General features: G+C 32.4%; 2 protein-coding genes and 1 pseudogene across 2 annotated transcripts; 1 reads left to right on the top strand and 2 right to left on the bottom strand.

Moving 5' to 3' along the window:
* Positions 1-473: 473 nt before the first annotated feature.
* LOC132253543 (protein ALP1-like) lies at positions 474-1,309 on the bottom strand. The gene is made up of 2 exons (XM_059735741.1): positions 1,187-1,309; positions 474-1,104 (listed from the first exon to the last, which is right to left on the bottom strand). The coding sequence occupies exons 1-2, from the start codon at positions 1,293-1,295 to the stop codon at positions 650-652; spliced, it is 564 nt and encodes a 187-aa protein (XP_059591724.1). The 5' UTR covers positions 1,296-1,309; the 3' UTR covers positions 474-649.
* A 1,236-nt stretch (positions 1,310-2,545) lies between these two features.
* Positions 2,546-3,212, bottom strand: LOC109122326 (L10-interacting MYB domain-containing protein-like). Its single transcript, XM_019218876.2, has 2 exons — positions 2,900-3,212; positions 2,546-2,818 (listed from the first exon to the last, which is right to left on the bottom strand). Exons 1-2 carry the CDS (start codon positions 3,173-3,175, stop codon positions 2,546-2,548), a joined length of 549 nt encoding a protein of 182 aa, XP_019074421.1. The 5' UTR covers positions 3,176-3,212.
* A 1,647-nt stretch (positions 3,213-4,859) lies between these two features.
* Positions 4,860-6,185, top strand: LOC100255382 (putative UDP-glucose flavonoid 3-O-glucosyltransferase 3; annotated as a pseudogene).
* Positions 6,186-21,661: the final 15,476 nt, after the last annotated feature.

The following is a 21,661-nucleotide window of genomic DNA, read 5'->3' on the forward strand; positions in this document are numbered from 1 at the left end:
GATTCTAAAGTGTTTTTGATAATATATTGTATAAATATAAAAACACTTTTAATATTAATAAATTACCAAAAAGGACATACAATTTTAATTAAAAAAAATGGTATGATAAACAAAAAAACTTTTTATTAATGAAAAAACATCTAAATCACTAAAAAAATAACATTGAATAAAAGATAATTTTAAAATTAAAACAATATATGATTACCTATTAATTTCTAAAAAAAAAAAGACTTTTCTAATTAAAAATAATAATTTTTTTTATCACTATACTAAAATTTTAAAAAATATTTACAAAAAACATCTAAATCAATATAAAAAAAAAAGAACATTGAATAAAAGATAATTTTAAAAGTAAAACAATATATGACCACCTATTAATTTCTAAAAAAAAAAAGATTTTTCTAATTAAAAATAATAATTTTTTATTATCAATATACTAAAATTTTTAAAAATATTTACAAAAAATATCTAAATCAATAAAAAAGAACATTGAATAAAAGATAAATTTCAAAGTAAAACAATATATGATTACATATTAGTTTCCAAAAAAAAAAAAATTATAATTAAAAGTAAATAAGAAGACAAGTGTTTTCATAGCAAAAAAATTGGGGGAAATTATATTCTTACATATTAGAGTCATAATCAAACATCAATGAGATATGAGAAGATTTGCAATTCGATCACGTTGTTCTTCCATCTCTCTTGTATGATGTGAACCATCTTCCTCAACAAGTGAATCCACTCTACTCTCTTCTTCATTAAGTGGAAGCAACCCTTGATCATCATCATAAGGTTTAAATTCCATATCCATTTTAGCATTAATCCTTATGAAGTTGTGAAGAGCCATTGAAGCAATAACGATCTTTACTTGTTTCTCAAGAGGAAAACTATGCATTTCTCGTAGCATTCTCCATCTATTCTTCAAAACGGCAAACGTTCTCTCAATTGTGCACCTCAAGGATGAATGCCTATGATTAAATATTTCCTTTTTACCTTTAGGTGAACTACCTCGTCGAAAATCTGGAAGATGGTAACGCTCGCCTTTATAAGGGCCTAAATATCCACTCATTTGAGGATAACCAGCATCGACCAAATAATATTTACCTATAAAACAAAAACAAAAAAATATATATTAGGTAATAAAAATTTGATCACAAAAACAAGTTTGATATTATCATTCACAAACCTCTAGGTGGATGAGGAAAACCCAATTCTGGCCTTCTTAATGCCTCTAAAAAGACTCGTGCATCATGAGCAGCACCTTCCCATCTGGCCCATGCAAATGTGAAACACATATTGAAATCACATACTGCCATAACATTTTAGGTAGTCACACCTTTTCTACCAATATATGGTATTTTTCTATCTCTAGGAACCACAACAGGTATATGAGTTCCATCAATTACCCCAATACAATTCTTAAAATATGGCCAATACCGATCATCATTTCTTATTTTATCAAGGACTTCCTTAAACTGTGGATCACTTGGTTTTATAATATCTACAACCATAAGACAAACAACATCTAATACAATCTCAAACCATCTAGATACAGATTCACCAGAGTGTTGAAATCTTTCTTGAATCATCCTATTACTTAGTCCATGACCTATTGTAGTGAGAAACATTGCTAAAACCTCTATTAAGGGCATATCAAAACCTTCTTTTAGGCCATACCTTTTAGTAAGTATTTCTAATAAATTCATAAACACATGTTTTTCCATTCTAAATTGCTCAAAACACCTAATTTCATGGCCATTTAAGACATCCATTACAAACTTGTATCCTGTGTGGGAAGAAGTTCTACAAGGTTTTTTTTCTTTGAAACTAGTAAATGTTGCAGCTGCAGCACAACCCGCAAGCACTAACTGATAAAAATCATGTTCATCTTCGCTTTCATCATCAAAATTTTGATCATTATTATTAGAAGGCATCTACACAAATAAAAAAGGAAATATGTTAATAAACAACAATAATGTATATTTTCAATTACTATAGTTATTTTAAAAAACTAGAAAGTACACAATTGAAGTTTAGAATTCCTACCATTACTAGACATTTTGTATTAAAAAAAAATATCTTATAGAAATAATAAACCTAAAAAAAGAAGTTAAATGACTAAGATGAAATATAAAATAACAACTAACATAAAGCAAACCAACATCTCTTTCCTCCCCTCAACCTAACAACTAAACAATATTAGGTAACAAAAATATGTTTCCATATAAAAAACAAGAAACAACTCTAAAACTCAAACATGTTTATGTTTAAGCCATGCAATCTGATCAATTGGGTCTTCTAATGCAACAAACATATCTCTATTTTCCTTGACAACCATGATATCTGTGGCTTTCATATATAACTCAAAGTTATTCTTCACTTCAGGCATCCCACGTATGATTTTCATCACTTCAGCAATGCTACAACCTGGCTTATCTCCTTTAGATGAGATAGAAGACCTACTCTCCACAGCACTACAAATGCGCTCTAACTGGATAGCCACAAGCTCAGATTTGGTTTCATTTCTTTTCCTCTTTCTTCTTCCTTAATTCTTTTTTGCCATAGAAGGTTGAGTAGTAGCTTCAAAACCATTGAAGATAGTATCAAGTGGCGGATTGAAACTAGAGTCATCTTGGTCTTCTATTATATTATCTTCGTGTTCCCCCACCTTAGATGAATCATCAACCTCTTGTCCTACAAAGCCTTGTGATGGTGCCCAGGCTCCTTCACCAGTAGCAATAATATCTTTGAAAAGTATGTCTAATTGCTCAACATTTTTCAAGCCTTTTGTTTTAAACTTTATTGCTTCAGGATTCTCCTACAAGAGTATTTAATTTATCATATTTCATAACCAATATATAAATTAATCAAATAAATTTAATGAATAAACAAAACATACCTTCAATTTCTTATCCCACCATTCATTGCTTGCATTGATGGTTTGTCTCATAGGATCCCACCCAAGGCCAGTCTCTTTCCCAATCAAGGTATTCCAAAGTTGCCAATCCTTTTTAAGATAACTCCATTTATTCTTAAGTTGCCTATATTGATAGTTTCTTCCAGTCAAATTGTTGAAGGCTTTTATCACATTTTTCCATCCCAACTTGTTAAAGTGACTATTTGGTCTATTTCCAGCCAAAGTCTCAGTCACACAAACTTTGATAAAAGCATCCATTGTAATATCATCCCAATAAGCCTTGCTTTGTTTTTCACTTTCTCCACCACTTGGTTGTTGAAATGGTTGAACAATATTGCTAGACATTCTCTATTTAAAAAAATATATATTTTAGAGAAATAATAATTTTCAAACAAAGAATCACACAATTAAAATGAAGAATAAAGAAAGAATTAAGGAACAAAACATCAAGAATATATGTGGTCCATTAATTGATAAACAATCAGTGCAAAGTTTAGAATTTCCATAATTTGCTAGTGTGGACCATGCTTTAATCTAGAATAGGTAATGCAGAATGGATTAATGTTCTGAACATAACCCACTCTTCATATCGAACCAAACATCAATTACTTCATTGGCTAACCCTGCACGATTACTATGCAGATGATGAAGGGACGATTAACTTACATATGGAACACTAGTCTGTACATAAAAAAAATATATTTTAATTATATTACTATAAAATAAAATTTTGAGAAAAGACTGAAAGTGATGTCATAGAATCTCTAATGACATGGTGCCATTCTATGGCTCCGCCAGATCAGTGTAACCACAGTTTCTACCTTTATGTTTATTTGTTAAAGAGTGTCAACCTAAGAAACAGGAACTGTAGACAATCCACAGTCTCCCTATCAGCTATAACAAAGATCTACACGAAAATTGATTTGAAATCAATATTTGAATCTCAATCATGAGACCTCTTCATCCTCCAAGCAGGCCCTTTTCCAACAAGATGAGATTAACTCTTTTTCATCTGATCTACGCTGTTGTCTTCTTTTCTCTTTTCGTTTTTGGAATTGAATCTTCTCTCTTCGCCGATAAGTTTCTCCGTTTCGTTAGTTAAGATCCTGATTTCTATTTTTCATTCTTTTTTTTTAATCATACCTGAGATACGGTGATCGCAGGCAGCATCAAGATTTCGTGTAAAAACATTTGAGGATTTACAGATTTCATTTTTTCATACTTTCCTCCTAACCAAACAATCCTAAATCCCAAAACCCTAACTAACATTTCAAGGCAATCAGACATTAAAAAAAAAATGGAAAAGGAAAACAAAAAAAGAATAGAGGGTTACCTTCGATCCACGATCTCGAATGAAAATAGAGGTTTACTGTGTTGTCTCAGATGAAGAGCGATGGAGGAGGAGAATAAAGGAGAGAGGTATGAATGAAAGAGAATAAAGATATCAGGAATCACTGGGGGGCATTTTTGGAATATTTCAAAAAAATTGAAGTGTTTTTTTTAAAAAAACACCTGTCAAGTGATTCTCTAAAAATCACTTCAAGTGTTTTTCCAGATTTTCAAAAGTGTTTTTTAAAATTTTCCAAACACTTTATTTTCATCCCAAAAACACTTAAAAGTGTTTTTAAGGGTAGAAACACTTTTAAAAATCACTGCCAAACGGGCTTAGTGTCTACATATCCAACCAAGAACACCAATCTATATCAAATATACACCCATGCATATATTATTGAACTGTTCAATACCTGCTCTATGCCAGAGAAATAATTGAAATTGGTTTCCTTCCCACGAAAGAAAAAGGACAAGTGGAATGCTTCTTCCCCAAATGAGATTTATTAAAAGAAAAATTGACATCCAAGGTAATAGACCATGGTGATCAAGAGCTATAAGAACCTTTTAATGGCTTGCTTCAACTGATCAAAATTAATAGCATCTGTTGATAATGAAGAAGGCAGAGCTGGTCTTCATCCCTGCCCCGGCCATAGGCCACCTTGTGTCGGCTGTGGAGTTTGCCAAGCTCCTAGTTGATCGAGATGACCGCTTCTCAGTCACTCTGCTCATCATGAAGCTACCAGCTGAGCTTCCTATGCTCACAGACTACGTACAGTCTCTTTCTGCTTCCATTTCTAGACGTATTTGTATTGTCCACCTCTCTTAACTTGATTTTTCAAAATTAGTATCTAGTTCCAACCCATCATCATCATCATCAGCTGCCTACTTCTTCTATACCTGCATGGAAAACCAGAAACCGCTTGTGAGAGATGCAGTGAAGCAACTCCCTCGGACCGAGTCCATTCAACTTGCAGGGTTTGTGGTTGATATGCTTTGCTTGTCCATGATTGATGTGGGAAATGAATTTGGTTTTCCTTCGTATATCTTCTTCCCCTCTGGTGCAGCCTTTCTTCGTCTCATGCTCCATTTTCAAGCCCTCCATGACCATCAGGCTATGGATATTACTGAGTTCGGTGACTCGGATGCTGACTTGTTGGTACCAAGTTTCGCCAACTCAGTTCCTGCTCGAGTTTTGCCTTTTATGGTGGTTGACAAGGAGGGTGCATCCACTGTATTCCTCAACCGCACGCGAAGGTTTAGAGAAATGAAGGGTATTTTGGCCAATACGTTTATGGAGTTGGAATCACATGCTATTAACACCATTGCTAATGGTACAACTCCTCTTGTATACCCAGTGGGACCTATGTTGAACCTAAAGCTTGGAGACAATCATAATCATATTAGCTTTGATTTGGATCATATGATGAAGTGGCTTCATGATCAACCCCCGTCATCTGTCGTATTCCTATGCTTCGGCAGCATTGGAAGCTTTTGTGTAGAGCAAGTTAAAGAGATAGCACATGGGCTTGAGCACAGTGGGTTTCGCTTTTTGTGGAGCCTTCGTCAGCCTCCGCCAAAAGGTAAGATAGCATTACCTAGCGACTATGCTAATCCCGAGGAAGTTCTTCCTAAAGGGTTCCTAGATTGAACGAATAAGATTGGAAAGGTAATTGGATGGGCTCCACAAGTGGCTATTCTCGCCCATTTAGCCATAGGAGGGTTTGTATCTCACTGCGGGTGGAATTCAATATTAGAGAGTTTATGGCATGGAGTACCTATAGCGACATGGCCAATGTACTCGGAACAACAGCTCAATATACTACAAGGAAAATGGGAAACAATGACACTTTATTTTATGACGCTTTCTAAAAGCGTCATTATTGAAGGGTATATAATGACACTTATAAGAAGTGTCATAGTTGTATATTTACCTTGACACTTATTATAAGTGTCATTATTTGATGTGATCTTTTTCCTTATAATTGTATATATAATGATGCTTATAAGAAGTGTCATAGTTTTATTATTTACCTTGATACTTATTATAAGCATAATTATTTGATGGGCATGTAATGACGCTTCTGAGATGTGTCATAGTTGTATTGACTTTTAAAATTTTTGTTTTTAAGTTAACTTATACAAATTTTGATATTAGAATTTTATTCTCTAAATTAATTATGGTAAGTTGACACTAATATTAATGACATAAAGTTGCTACATTAAGGTTTTTTTTTTTTTTAAAATTGGATATAAATAAAATAAATCCTAATAAATTATTATTTTTATTATTTGATATTAATTTTTTTATAGTTTGTATCAATACGATCTATTTTCATAAACTATTTTTCATTTTTATTAAATTAGAAATTATCTTATATTTCATTTAAAAATAATTTGTTAATTTATGTGTGGGCAACAAAAAAGTGACCTATTTTGAGCACTTGTTCGGGCCTTGGGTCACATTTATTGGGTCTAACCCATTATTTGAGAAGGTTTTATAGTTAATGAATATAAATTTGAAATTATTTAACTAATATGAAATAAATTAATTTAATGATGATTAGACTCACAATAAAACTAAATGCAATAAGAATATTTATAAAAATTTTCTAATATTTATGGGAAATAAGCTCATTCTATTAAATTAGTTTTTTTTTAAATATCAATATTCAAATTAAACCAACATCAACCTAAAATATCAAATAATTAAACAATATAAATTCATTATGAGTTTAATATATAAAAATTATTATTGGAAGATGAAATAAAGAATACTATTTTTAATTTATTGAAAAATGACATGCCTGGTATTTTGGAATTTGTTATAAAGTCCTATAAAAAGAGAAAGAAATGGACGAAAAGACATATTTCATACTTCAACAAGCCTTTACCATTTTCTTTATTGAAAACCCTAAATTTTCACTCTCCATTGAAAACCCTAACTTTTGGAAGACAAGAAAGAAAGGAGAAAGAAGGGAGAGAGCCACCATTTTTAGAGAGAAAGAAGAGAAGAGAAAAATGCAGGTTTTTTTCATCATGCCCAGATTTCATCAAAGGTCTGATCTCACTTCGTTCGTGGTCCGATCGAGCTAAAATTTGGAGGAAAGTTTCATGACTCATTCATCTTCAATCTGAACGGTGAAGATCGGATTTGGAGTTTTGGAAAGTCATTAGAAAGAAAGAGGAGAAGAGAGAAAAACGCAGGTTTTTCTCATCATGCCCAGATTTCATCCAATGCCCGATCCCGCTTCGTCCGTGGTCGGATCGAGTTGAAATTTGGAGGAGAGGTTCGTGGCTCATGTATCTTCAATATGAATGGTGGAGATTGGATTTGGAGTTTCGGACAGGCATTAGAGAGAAAGAGGAGAAGAGAGAAAAACGCAGGTTTTTTACATCATGCCTAGATTTCATCAAAGGTACGATGCTGCTTTGTCCATGGTCTGATCGAGCTGAAATTTGGAGGAGAGGTTCACAACTCATTAATCTTCAATTTGAACGTTGAAGATCGGATTTAGAGTTTTGGAAAGTCATCTTTCGGCCAAAAATAGAACCTTTAGTTTGGTGGGCTTTTCTCTCTGAACTATTTTGATCATTAGCTTTGATCGAGGTCAATTCGTGGTCCGATTGAGTTGCAATTTTAAGAGCACGTTTAGGACGCATTGATCTTCATTCTAACAGTGGAGATTGGATTTGGAGTTTGAAAAAAATGGTATTTCAGTCCGAGAACGGTGGTTATGTTTGGTGAGATCTCTCCATTATTCTAGATTTAATTTTGGATTTATCTAGTGTTTATTTTGTAGTGATTTACTATTTTTGATATAAATAAAATTTGTTTACTTTTCATGTCACCTGCTTTGCTAACTAACAAATTAGAGTAGTTTCTTCTTTTATTTAATAAACCAGATGAAGATCTTAATTGGTTCAAATTATAGATATTCTCAATCAGTTGACAAATTATAGATATATTGCATCCACCAAGTGTTCAATGCTTAGTCTATGAGAAGCCAAGTGCTTAAATCAATTGTTTAGCTTATTATTTTTATTATTAGTTTTATTATTTCTCCCCTTAAAGACTTTCTTAAAGAGCTTGAGAAGTTCATGGGAGGTAATAAAGCCACTGAACTTTTGAGTTAGTTTGAAGTGCTTGATTCAAATCCATCACCATGATGACTTAGATCCTTATTCTACTCTTGTAAAAAAGAAAAAAAAACTTCCTTTTGACACTTTTTTAATCATATATTCTCAATTATATGATAAGTAAAAATAGTGATGGATTTGAATAAATTTAAAATGGGAAACATATAAAATATTAATGGAATTACCTCAAAAGTTCAGTGGCTTTATTACCTCCTATGAACTTCTCAAGCTCTTTAAGAATGCCTTTAAGGGGAGAAATAATAAAACTAATAATAAAAATAATAAGCTAAACAATTGATTTAAGCACTTGGCTTTTCATGGACTGAGCATTGAACACTTGGTGGATGCAATATATCTATAATTTATCAACTAATTGAGAATATCTATAATTTGAACCAATTAAGATCTTCATCTGGTTGATTAAATAAAAGAAGAAACTACTCTAATTTGTTAGTTAGCAAAGCAGGTGACATGAAAAGTAGACAAATTTGATTTATATCAAAAATAGTAAATCACTACAAAATAAACACTAGATAAATCCAAAATTAAATCTAGAATAATGGAGAGATCTCACCAAACATAACCACTGTTCTCGGACTGAAATACCATTTTTCCAAACTCCAAATCCAATCTCCACTGTTAGAATGAAGATCAATGCGTCCTAAACGTGCTCCTAAAATTGCAACTCAATCGGACCATGAATTGACCTCGATCAAAGCTAATGATCAAAACAGTTCGGAGAGAAAAGCCCACCAAACCAAAAGTTCTATTTTTAGCCGAAAGATGACTTTCCAAAACTCTAAATCCGATCTTCACCGTTCAAATTGAAGATTAATGAGTTGTGAACCTCTCCTCCAAATTTCAGCTCGATCAGACCATGGACAAAGTGGCATCGTACCTTTGATGAAATTTGGGCATGATGTAAAAAACCTACGTTTTTCTCTCTTCTCCTCTTTCTCTCTAATGACTGTCCGAAACTCCAAATCCAATCTCCATCGTTCATATTGAATATACATGAGCCACGAACCTCTCCTCCAAATTTCAACTCGATCCGACCACGGACGAAACGGGATCGGGCATTGGATGAAATCTGGGCATGATGAGAAAAACCTGCGTTTTTCTCTCTTCTCCTCTTTCTTTCTAATGACTTTCAAAAACTCCAAATCCGATCTTCACCGTTCAGATTGAAGATGAATGAGTCATGAAAATTTCTTCCAAATTTTAGCTCGATCGGACCACGGACGAAGTGGGATCAGACGTTTGATGAAATCTGGGCATGATGAAAAAAACCTGCATTTTTCTCTTCTTTTCTTTCTCTCTAAAAACGGTGGCTCTCTCCCTTCTTTCTCCTTTCTTTCTTGTCTTCCAAAAGTTAGGGTTTTCAATGGAGAGTGAAAATTTAGGGTTTTCAATAAAGAAAATGGTAAAGGCTTGTTGAAGTATGAAATATGTCTTTCCGTCCATTCCTTTATCTTTTTATAGGACTTTATAACAAATTCCAAAATACCAGGCATGTCATTTTTCAATAAATTAAAAATAATATTCTTTATTTCATCTTCCAATAATAATTTTTATATATTAAACTCATAATGAATTTATATTGTTTAATTATTTGATATTTTAGGTTGATGTTGGTTCAATTTGAATATTGATATTTTAAAAAAAAAACTAATTTAATAGAATGAGCTTATTTCCCATAAATATTAGAAATTTTTTATAAATATCCTTATTGCATTTAGTTTTATTGTGAGTCTAATCATCATTAAATTAATTTATTTCATATTAGTTAAATAATTTCAAATTTATATTCATTAACTATAAAACCTTCTCAAATGATGGGTTAGACCCAATAAATGTGACCCAAGGCCCGAACAAGTGCTCAAAATAGGTTACTTTTTTGTTGCCCACACATAAATTAACAAATTATTTTTAAATGAAATATAAGAAAATTTCTAATTTAATAAAAATGAAAAATAGTTTATGAAAATAGATTGTATTGATACAAACTATAAAAAAATTAATATCAAATAATAAAAATAATAATTTATTAGGATTTATTTTATTTATATCCATTTTTTTAAAAAAAACCTTAATGTAGCAACTTTATGTCATTAATATTAGTGTCAATTTACCATAATTAATTTAGAGAATAAAATTCTAATATCAAAATTTGTATAAGTTAACTTAAAAACAAAAATTTTAAAAGTCAATACAACTATGACACATCTCAGAAGCGTCATTACATACCCATCAAATAATTATGCTTATAATAAGTATCAAGGTAAATAATAAAACTATGACACTTCTTATAAGCATCATTATATACACAGTTATAAGGTAAAAGATCACATCAAATAATGACACTTATAATAAGTGTCAAGGTAAATAATACAACTATGACACTTCTTATAAGTGTCATTATATACCCTTCAATAATGACGCTTTTAGAAAGCGTCATAAAATAAAGTGTCATTGTTTCCCATTTTTCTTGTAGTGTATATTTATTAATTTTAAATTTATTTATTTTTATTATTTTTCATCTCTCTTTCCTTCTTAGTTTTTCTTTCTATTTTTTCCCCGTGTTTCCCTGGAACCAAACATAAGTAAATCTTATGGAAGAGGGAGAATGCTAAATGAAAAAGGAGAAGGGTGAATCAAATACGGAAAGTAATTGGCAGCTTTTGGGAGGGTGACGTGCGTTCTCTTTACTTCAATGATAATTTTTATCCAATTTTGAAAGTAGAGATGGGTGCCCCAGAGGAGAATTTATATTCATTTTGGATCAAAGGAGGATTCTTCCTAACACATACCCTCGTAGATTGATGAAGGAGGTCATTAGTTGAGTGTAGGTTCTTGCATTCTAGTTAAATTATGGCGAGTCCTGCGCGCCCATAACTATCCTGATTTAAGGTTAATTATATTTTCCAATTTTCAAATTCTCTCTTTCATAACAACCCACGATTCAAGCTAGAGTCTCGGTATATTGCTTGATTCGTATTGTAATTGCCAACTAAGGAACATTAATCTCTTGCAATCTTATAGAATTATGGAATCCCTTTAATTTCCTCATTATAGCTGTGAGTGAGCAGATAGTTTTATCAAATTTTATTTTATTTTTTTAAATTTTTATATAGAGAATCAAATGTGATTAACATTTGATTATTTTTAATTTATGAAAATATTGAATGGAACAAATTTTTAGCATTATATGCTTAAATTTGTGCATCTCCTTTGTTATTTCTATTATATATGATGTCATTCTATGTTCTTTTTTATTCTTTTCCTTAATCTGCCTTCTCTTAGGATGAAAATGAATATGAATGTCCAACTTGTCTTAAAACATGTTAAAGACATCATTTTGCAAAGATTTGTAAAATATGAATGTCCTTTTTTGGTTGAGAATTGTAACATATAGGAAGGATGAAGTATTTTTCTTTCAAATTGAAATTTCTTTCTCATCAATCATTTTGATCAAGATTGTATTGTTCAAATAAAAACTTGTGCATATTCTAAGAATGTTTTATCTCATCCTTTTTGGTAATGAATGATTGTTTATGTTTTACTATGAATTGACTAAAAGAAGGGTGAGGTGGTTTACTAAGTGTAGTAAGTAAAAAGAAAATTCATACCTTTATCTTATGTTATGAGTGAATTGAAAAACTTTGTTTCAGTATGAAATTGTCTTTTGATTATAACAAAATTGTTAAATATCTCATATACCTTATTAACATTAAAGATCATACTATAAACATCTTTTTTATGGTTCCAATAATTCATGAAGTGACAAATATGTCATTATCAATTCATAACTAGTATTGTGGGATAAGACTTTGCTTTTCTCATCATCCTTAATTTTTGTAACAGATTTTTCTCCACTTAAGAAATGAAGAACACAAAAAATGAATTGATTTTATTATAAGAAAATTGAATTTTTAAAATTTTAGAAATGTTTTTTAAGTTTTATTAAATAATTCATTTAAAAAAAAAAATTTATATTAAAAATATTTCTTAAAATCATGACCAAATAGAATCGTAGACAATGATTCAGGAGCTAGTATGTTAATATCGTAATGTCATGGCTAATTAGAGAGATGTGAAAATACCATGTGAGAGAAGATTATTGTCTCATCGTTTTCTCCGTACAAATGTTGGATTAGGGAAGGTTAGGGCATCCATTTGAATGGTAGCTTGTGGAAGGTTAGGTCATCCATTTGAATGGTAGCTAGCACCATTATCATATTTACTAAATCATAGCCATAGAGGAGTGTAAAGAATTGTGCACACCAAAATAGTTTGCTGAGTAATTGGAGCTTTGACCCAAAAGACTACATTTAAAAAAAAAAATCCACACAGTACCCCTATTTCAAAAATAATGCCCAATCTAATGTGTCTGCGCCACGTAGATCGCCACGTCATAAAACTATAGTTGGTAACTACGGTTTTATTTTTTAAAAACAGTGTTTAAAACCGTAGTTGGTGACTACGACTTTGATTATTTTTAAAAACAGTCAAAGCCGTAGTCACCAACTACGACTTTAACTTTCCTTTTACCTTTTCCCAATTTCATTTTCCCAATTACCTTTCTTCCTTCCCAGTTACCTTTCTTCCTTTTAGGGTTTCGTCTCTTTAGGGTTTCATCCTTCCTTTGCATCCTTGGCTCAAATTCAAAGTTTGGAAGTCATTGATCAGGTAAGATTTCTGAGCTTTTTTGTTTATCGTAAATTTTAATTTTTTTTGTAAATCCGTTTGGTTTTCAAGTTGTTGTTGTTGTTGTTGTTGTTATAGCTATGTTTGGGTTCTATTTGGTGAAGATATGTTTGATATTTTTTGTTTTTATTTTGACTATGAGCTTATCTGAAAGAAAAAAGGGTTTTTTTTGGTAAGAAAACGGATATGGAATAGGGGCCGCATGGATTTTTTTTTGTTAAAGATCCAAAAATGGAGGGGGCCACTGTAAAAAATTCCAAAAATGAATGAGAGGAGCGGTGGTTTTTGTTATAGGAATAGAAAAAATAGGAGTACTCCACTTTTCAAGGGTTAGATTTATCTTAAGAGATTTCTTATTCCTCACAATTGAGCATCTTCGTGAACCTAGTGATGAAAAGGATTTCTATGAAGGCTTGAATTTTGGAAGAGTCCTTAGAACTTGACACCCCATAGGAGATTTAATCTTACTGTAAATTTTGGATCACTTGAAAATAAAAAAGGAGAATATTTATCCTAAATAACCAAAAATAAAATTAAGAATTAATTTGTATTTTCTCTAAGTTAGGATCTACTGATGAATATTTGGGTTGAATTCAACCTTCCTTAATAGAGAGCTAGACCTTTCCATAATATTAAATACTCAAATTATATATAATATATTTTCCAATTAAAACACTTCCTAAACAAAGCTTCTATTTTTTTTTCTTTTTTAATGAAAACCAATTCCTATTTCCACAATTTTATTCACTAATTTATAATAATTTTGTTCTTAAACATGTCCTAACAATGCTTATGTTAATTAGCAACAACAGTGGATATTCCCAAAATTAAGACTTATTTATTTTATTTATTATACATTTAATTTTGTGCATAGATATATTGTAATGTTACTTAAACATAGTACATGAATAATAGGGGTAAATAACCTTTTTCCCATTCACTTATGAGCTCTTATTAGACTGGGAGAATTTTTTAGGTTTACATTCAACAGGATTTTATGGAACTTCAACATTTAAAATATGGTACTTAAATAACCCTTCTTACCATTAAATAGTTTAGACAATGAGCAGCCTACAAATCTACAACCAGCCTATGCTTTTCTCTCAAGTCCTTTCTTAAGAATTTTATGAACTGCCAACTGCTTTTGTCTTACTCTTGTCCCTTTGATTAAGCTTAGGGGTCACAATCTCTCCAACCTCTCCTTCCATTAAGTTAATTAATTGTTACTTCTTTTTTTATTCATCAAAGGAAGAGTCTTACCTGTTTTCCAGCTATGAAATGATTAAATAAGAACCCAGCAATGTCTTTTTGTTTGTGCTCTTAAGCCCAAAAATTAATAATATATTGCCTGTTTGTGTTGGATTGGGTTTGGATGCCAAGTGACTTGACCGACCAATAAATGAGAGAAATAAGAAAAAAAAATATATAATTTTTTTTGAAAAAAACTCTTATGATATAATAAAAAAATGGTTCTCGTGTTTATAATATCATTAATGATTTAAGATAAAAAAATTGATTTATAAAACAATTAATTGAGATTTCTTTGATATTTAAGAAAGTAATCCAAAAATCTTATTATATATATATATTTTGTAGAGAAATATAGATTTATCTTATATTTTTTAAAAATTATTTTAATTTTTTTTTAAATTTAAGAGAGTATTTTTTTTATATCTTAATTTTTTTCTTAAAATAATATTTATTATGATTTTCTATTTTAAAAACAAAAAGAAGGAAATATGTCCAAATGTGTACCTAAGTAATGCATTTTCAACGACTAAGCTTTGATAAGTTTGACTACACGTGTTGAATTATTTCCATGATAGGGGACTTTTGAGAAATTTCCAAAAACCCATCTGTAACAGGGTCCCATGCAGCTTTAACCTTGTGAAAACTCCAAAAAGTATGCCCAAATAGGTAGAGGGCAAATTCCCCTCCTAGCATTCCAACAAAGGCTTGCTTGGTTAATTATTAAATTGTAACGTTATAACTCAAAAAAAGGGGCAGTTCTTTTTAAGCTTGTTTAAGGTTTTTTCTCAAACTTTTTCCACAATGGCCTAACTAAAACCTTGATTGTGATAATATATATGAAAGGAAAAGGAGGCTTTTGAATTTCTATTATACGTTCTTTATGAATATGATAGACAGATAGTTGTATCTCCATTCTTTTTGGGTGTGCAACCTAATGAAGTTGAGCCTTTCGTAATAGATTATGTTGACTGCCTTAGTAAAAGTGGGAATCTGACTCTTCAGGGTACTTGTAAACAAAGGTATTTATATGGCAATGTTGCCAAGTGCTATGCATTTAGTAATTTGGACATTTCCCTGTTAAGCTATGACATTATGCCTTTTGACGAATTGGGCCTACTTTGAGCATATTATTCTTTATTCATATAATTATTTTTATTCTGCTAATGGACATTTCCCTTATTTTTCTCATTTGTTATTTTCAGTCACCTTATCTCTTATTAAAAAATAAGTATTATTTTTAGTTACCTCTCCTCCTATTTAATGAAATTTCAATCAATGAGGATAAAGTGTATTTAGCCAAATCTTGGGGGGATGTGAGTGAAATTAACCTTAAAAGATAATTATATTAAAATTTTGATTTTGTTGGTAGTGTATTTTTATAAAAATATTTAGGAATAAGAAACAAAGGATAAAGATAATAGCAAAAAAATAAAAATAAAAACAAAGTTCTCATTAAAAATATTTTTGTTTTTTTTAAATGATGTTTAATTAAATATTCTATAGTTTTTCCTTCTATTTTGTTGTATCTAAATGTTCATACCCATTGTTGAGATTTTTTAGTCAAAGCCCCATATCTTAAAATTTGTCGGTATAAAAGATCAAACAAAAATTTGTGTATTTTCATTATAAGATCTATTAGAAGGTAGTTAAAGATAAATTAAGTTTAATTGTTAATAATTGATCAAAGGAATTAAGATTCATAAATTGAGATTTTAATGGATTAAAATTTAAAGTAAAATTAAATATCAGTTTAGATGAAATTTTAAGGTCTTCAACCTAACTTGATAAATTATAGATCTTATTGATTTTTTAATGTCGAAATTGATTTCTAGTGAATTCAAAATCCGAATATTTTTTTCATTAATATATTTTGTTCTATTTTTTATTAATTTCATTTTTTCATTAAGTTTTATATTTTTCCCCCCTAATGCGTAAGAAGGTGTTTTATTATATACTTTTGTATTCACATGTTAAAAGATTATATGTAATTTCTTTTGCTATTATTTTCATTAATTATTAAACCATTTGATATTGTATTTTTTGTAGGTAAATCATGTCTGAATGTATTGTTCCTGTGATTTGCTTTTATAAAGGAAAAATGTTGAGGACAGAAACAGATGTAAAGTATATTGGGGATGAAGCTGTAATTGTGCCTTTGGATGTGCCTGTTAGTGCAACCTACGAACACTTGTTATCTATGATATACTCGAGAACTGGCATTGACAAAAAACAATTTCAAGTAGTCCTCAACTGTCGGTATCCTTTAAAAGGGAAAATAGGTTCCAACCTTGTCCAATATGGGATGATAATAGTTTATCTAAAATGTTGAAATTGGTTAACACATTTGGAATGGACGAAATTGAATTGTATATTGAACAAGTGCCAGTACAACCACGGGTGAGAGGGCAATTATTGGGTAACTTCACACAATTATTACTCGGACAAAATGATAATGTTAAGGAATTTGAGTATGGTTGTGGACCTAGTAGTGCCCCTGTTGCAATGACTTATGAGTGTAGAGCAGATGAAGATGAAGATGAAGAAAAATGTGAATCCCAAGAAGGTGATGATCTAAGTGAGAGAGCAGAAGATATTCAACATGATGACGATAGGGTGTTTGAAGTTATTGATGAGGAAAACAATAATGTTAATGTTGTTTCTTCTTTCTTAGCTCTTCACGAAGCAATGGAAGGTGAAGAAGGGAGATATGTCTCTGTGGATGGGGAAGGTTGTGATATGTCAAATAACCCAGATCCTGAGGACCCAATAGAGTTTTCCCCTGTTCAGTATCACTCGGCACCATCATTGCAGTTTGAAAATGTAGAAAACATTGGTAATGCCGTTTCAAGTGACTGGACGCTATGGGGGAACACTAATATTGGAAACTTGGGTGGAGAGTTCATGGTTGGCCAAGTTTTTAATTCAAAAGCAGATTTAAAACATGCTGCGAAGTTGTACTCTATTAGTGCACATCAAGAGTACATTGTTGTTGAGTCAACTACAAAGTTGTTAGTCTTAAGATGCAAGAAGGCTAAGCAATCTCAATGTCCATGGAAACTCCGTGCTATGGTTGTAAAAGGTACAACTTCATTTGCAATCAATAAATACAATGGTCCACACAAATGTGTAAATCCTTGCTTGAATCTAGACCATCAACAATTAGATTCCAACTTGATTGCTGCTTATATCCAAGGAATGATTAAGGCACAATTCACATTGTCAGTGGCTGCTATTCAAGCAAGTATTGTGGAGAAATTTGGATACCAAATATCATACAAAAAGACATCTAAAGCGAAGCTTAAAGCTCTTACAAACTTATTTAGTGATTTTTATAAGTCATATGCAGAGCAGCCACATTTTTTCATTGCCTTAGAGCAGGCAAATCCAGGATGTGTTGTTATTTCAAAAACTTTTCCTGGTATTATGGAGAATACAGAGATATTTCAGTGAGTTTTTTGGACATTTCATCCATCTATTGAAGAATTCAAGCATTGTCGGCCTGTACTCAGTATTGATGGTACACATTTGTATGGCAAGTATAAAGGCACTTTAATGATTGCTATGGGCTGTGATGGAAATAATCAGTTATTCCCATTGGCTTTTGCCCTAACAGAGGGTGAGAATATTGATAGTTGGGGCTGGTTTTTGACATGTATTAGAACCAAAGTAACTCATAGGAGGGGACTTTGTGTTATATCAGATTGACATCCAGGCATTATGGTTGCAATGAGCGATGTTCATCTTGGTTGGTCTGAGCCATAATCATATCATAGGGTTTGTATGCGTCATCTTGCCAGTAATTTTATGACTCGATTCAAGGATAAAACATTGAAAAATCTGATGTGCAGAGCAGCCTTAGCAACCAAGATTGAAAAATTCAATAAACATATGAACACAATTGAGAGGATTAATGCAACCGCACAACAATGGTTGGAAGAAATCCCTTTTGAGAAATGGGCGCTTTCTCATGACGGAGGTCGAAGGTATGACATCATGACTACAAACATGTTGGAGATGTTCAATAGTGTGCTTAAAGGGGCTCGTAGCTTACCCATAACTGCTTTGGTTCAATTGACATTTTTTCGGCTAAATAGTTACTTTGTTGTGAGAAGGGAACAAGGTGCTAATCGACTTGCTTCAAATGAGGAATACACTCCATATGTTGATGCTAAGATTAAGGCAAATGTGGTTAAGACGGGATCTCATGAGATTGTTTTATATGATCACGTCCGAGGACAATTTCATGTGAAGACTAATAAGGGTACAAGAGTAGCTCAACTCGTGGTCGAACATATCGCGTCAACTTATAGGAGTATGTATGCACATGTGGTAAAACACTCATATATGGATTCCCATGTAGCCATATTCTAGCAGCATGTCATTTTCGTTTAGTTGATTTTAGACCACTTGTTCAACACTACTACAGTACACAATTGTACTATAATTCTTGGGCACCCTTGTTCCATCCTATTTTCAATGTATATGAGTGGCCTCCTTATGATGGTCCAATTATTGTGCCTTCTGAGTCGATGAAACGTGCATCAAGTGGATGACCTAAATCGAGCCGTTTGCATAATGAAATGGATGCTAGAGAGGGCAAGACTTCTATTACATGTGGGTTATGCAAACAAAGTGGCCACAATCGTCGTTCTTGTCAAAACAGTAATAGAATTGATTAGACTATGTGATTTATGTATGTAAGTTTCTTGGATATTGTGATGCAAGCTACTTTGATACTACCTTTATGCAATTATTGGCTTTGGTTTGATTATAAATATTGATGTTATTTATATAATCAGGTTATTTGTATTTGGAATAATGTCCATATTATAGGGGATACTTTGTCAAAATTTTGAAATTTTCTATTAAAAATGTTAACAAAATGTTCAATTGTATTTGTATCTCTATTTTTAATTTAGGCTAGTATGACTTGTTTATTGGTCATAAATAAATTGATGTACTTAAATTTATAAAATTGATATATACTTAATATAGGGAAAACTCCATAAATTTTAAAAAATTTTCCATTAGAAATAATTTTTTTTTTTTAAAGAATAAGTATTGTTCATTTATCTTCACAATTTTGTTACAGATATGGAGTATAGAGGACATAGTTCTGATCCAGATCCATTAGATACGTTTGTTTTGGTTCTACAGGATAGACACAGGTCTCATTTAGTTGACTCTGGCTAAGTATGTATATGCAAACACATAATATCTCATTAAATAATGGAAAAATTTGCAGTTTATTATCTAACTGATATATTTGTATTTTTACAGCTTGATTCAGTCTTGACTTGTCGACAACATATATCTAGGTTTATGCGGGAGTGGGAGATGGATTCTCGTCTTCGACCTTATATTATTCAATCTGGATTTTATGGTGTATACCGTATTGGACACATTACACTAGATTGGGGATTGATCACTAGTCTAGTTGAGAGATGGCGTCCTGAGACACACACATTTCACTTACCTGTTGGGGAGATGACCATTACTTTACAGGATGTTGCTGTCATATTAGGACTTCGTATTCATGGGCTTCCCATCACTGGCACATGTGACATAGATTGGTCACTGCTATGTTATGAACTTTTAGGAGTGACTTCCTCTATATCTGAGATTAGAGGATCAGCGATATCGACACGATGGCTATGTCACCAGTTCTCTCAGCCACTAGTTGATTTAGATGATGCCACATTAGAGCGGTATGCACGAGCTTTCATATTAGGACTCATAGGTTCAGCGCTATTTACAAACAAGAAGGGTACCCACATCCATTTGTGTTACCTCCCACTACTTAGAGACTTGACTCAGACATCTATGTATAGTTGGCGTAGTGCAGTATTAGCACACCTATATAGGGAGTTGTGTCGAGCAAGTTTGGACGGTGCCACCGATATTGCTGGATGTGTCACACTATTACAGGTATAATTGATTATTCACATTAGATTAAAATTTCTAGTTGCTTCAAGTTTATAATTTAAGTAAAATTTTAATGTTACATTTTTTTTCCAATTGTGGTCTTGGGAGAGACTCCACGTGGGTCGCCCTGATTTTGGTCGACCACCAGCCCCTCCAATAGCCCAGCATTTAGAGCATGATGCAGCCGATGATTTACCAGCTGAGTAGTTGGACCACGGATTACAGGATGAGGCATTGTTACACGAGGGTTTACCAGCTGATCCGTTAGGATGTAGGTGGAGAGTACCTTTATCATGGGCTCAAAACCCATCACGTGTGTTGACATTTTATCGAGACCAGTTAGATGCACAGACCCATGACCAGGTACATATAAGATGTAATGTGCTATTGTTAACCATTTAAACCTGTACTCAGTATTAATGTCAAATGTTGATTTTAACAGGTTTTATGGGAGCCTTACATGGGAGACTTAGCTGTCCATCTTCTGACGATATCTCTAGCAAACCAGGAGATTTGGCGGACGATGTCACCTCTTATTTGCTTTGACATTGTCGAGTGGCATCGACCAGAGCAAGTGCTGCGACAGTTTGGCCTTCAACAAGGGATACGTCCATCTTGTTCCATAGAGCTAGACCTTCATTCTGTGGATAGGCGAGGACGACATAAGTATGATTGGGGAGCATTCCATGCACAGTATATTACCTTATGGGGTAGTCGTGAGGAGCGTATTGCGACGGCACCACCTATGGTAGGTGTTATGCAGTTTCATGATCCATATATGGAGTGGTACCGACGTATTACACGACGTTTGATCACACCCCCTCTCCATAGAGATCAGATGAGGTATCATAGTACAGCAGCAACTACTTAGTTATTGGTAAGATTTTTTAATTTATAAATGGTTTATTAAATTATAATTAATTAAAAATCATTTTTGTTTGTTTAACGTTTTTTTTATTATTATTTTAGATCACTGGTATGGTTGAGATTGCTAGTCGATCTGCTGGGCCTACTTCAGGTGCATTAGGCGACATTCATCGGATTGCTATTGATATTTTGCATGTTATTGGAGAGGAGCATCGCATACATTCACTCCGTCAATCGCCTACATCATCATACCCATCCATGAGCCCACCTGTGTCAGCCATTATAGTTAGGATGCAGCCTATTCGAGGCCGAGGGAGAGGTAGTAGACGAGATGATGGGCGAGCTGGTCGACAGCCTCGACGATCTATGCATCCACCTGAGACCATGTTAGCACCATCCACATCATCTGCCCCATTTGCACCTGAGGCTTCCACACTTCCCCCTTCACCCCTACCATCACCTTCACCTAGACCTTCTCCCTTAGGGCACGTCGTATCAGATACCACTCTACCATCACCTATATTT

This window comes from Vitis vinifera, chromosome 3, assembly GCF_030704535.1.
Source record: "Vitis vinifera cultivar Pinot Noir 40024 chromosome 3, ASM3070453v1".
NCBI lineage: Eukaryota > Viridiplantae > Streptophyta > Magnoliopsida > Vitales > Vitaceae > Vitis > Vitis vinifera.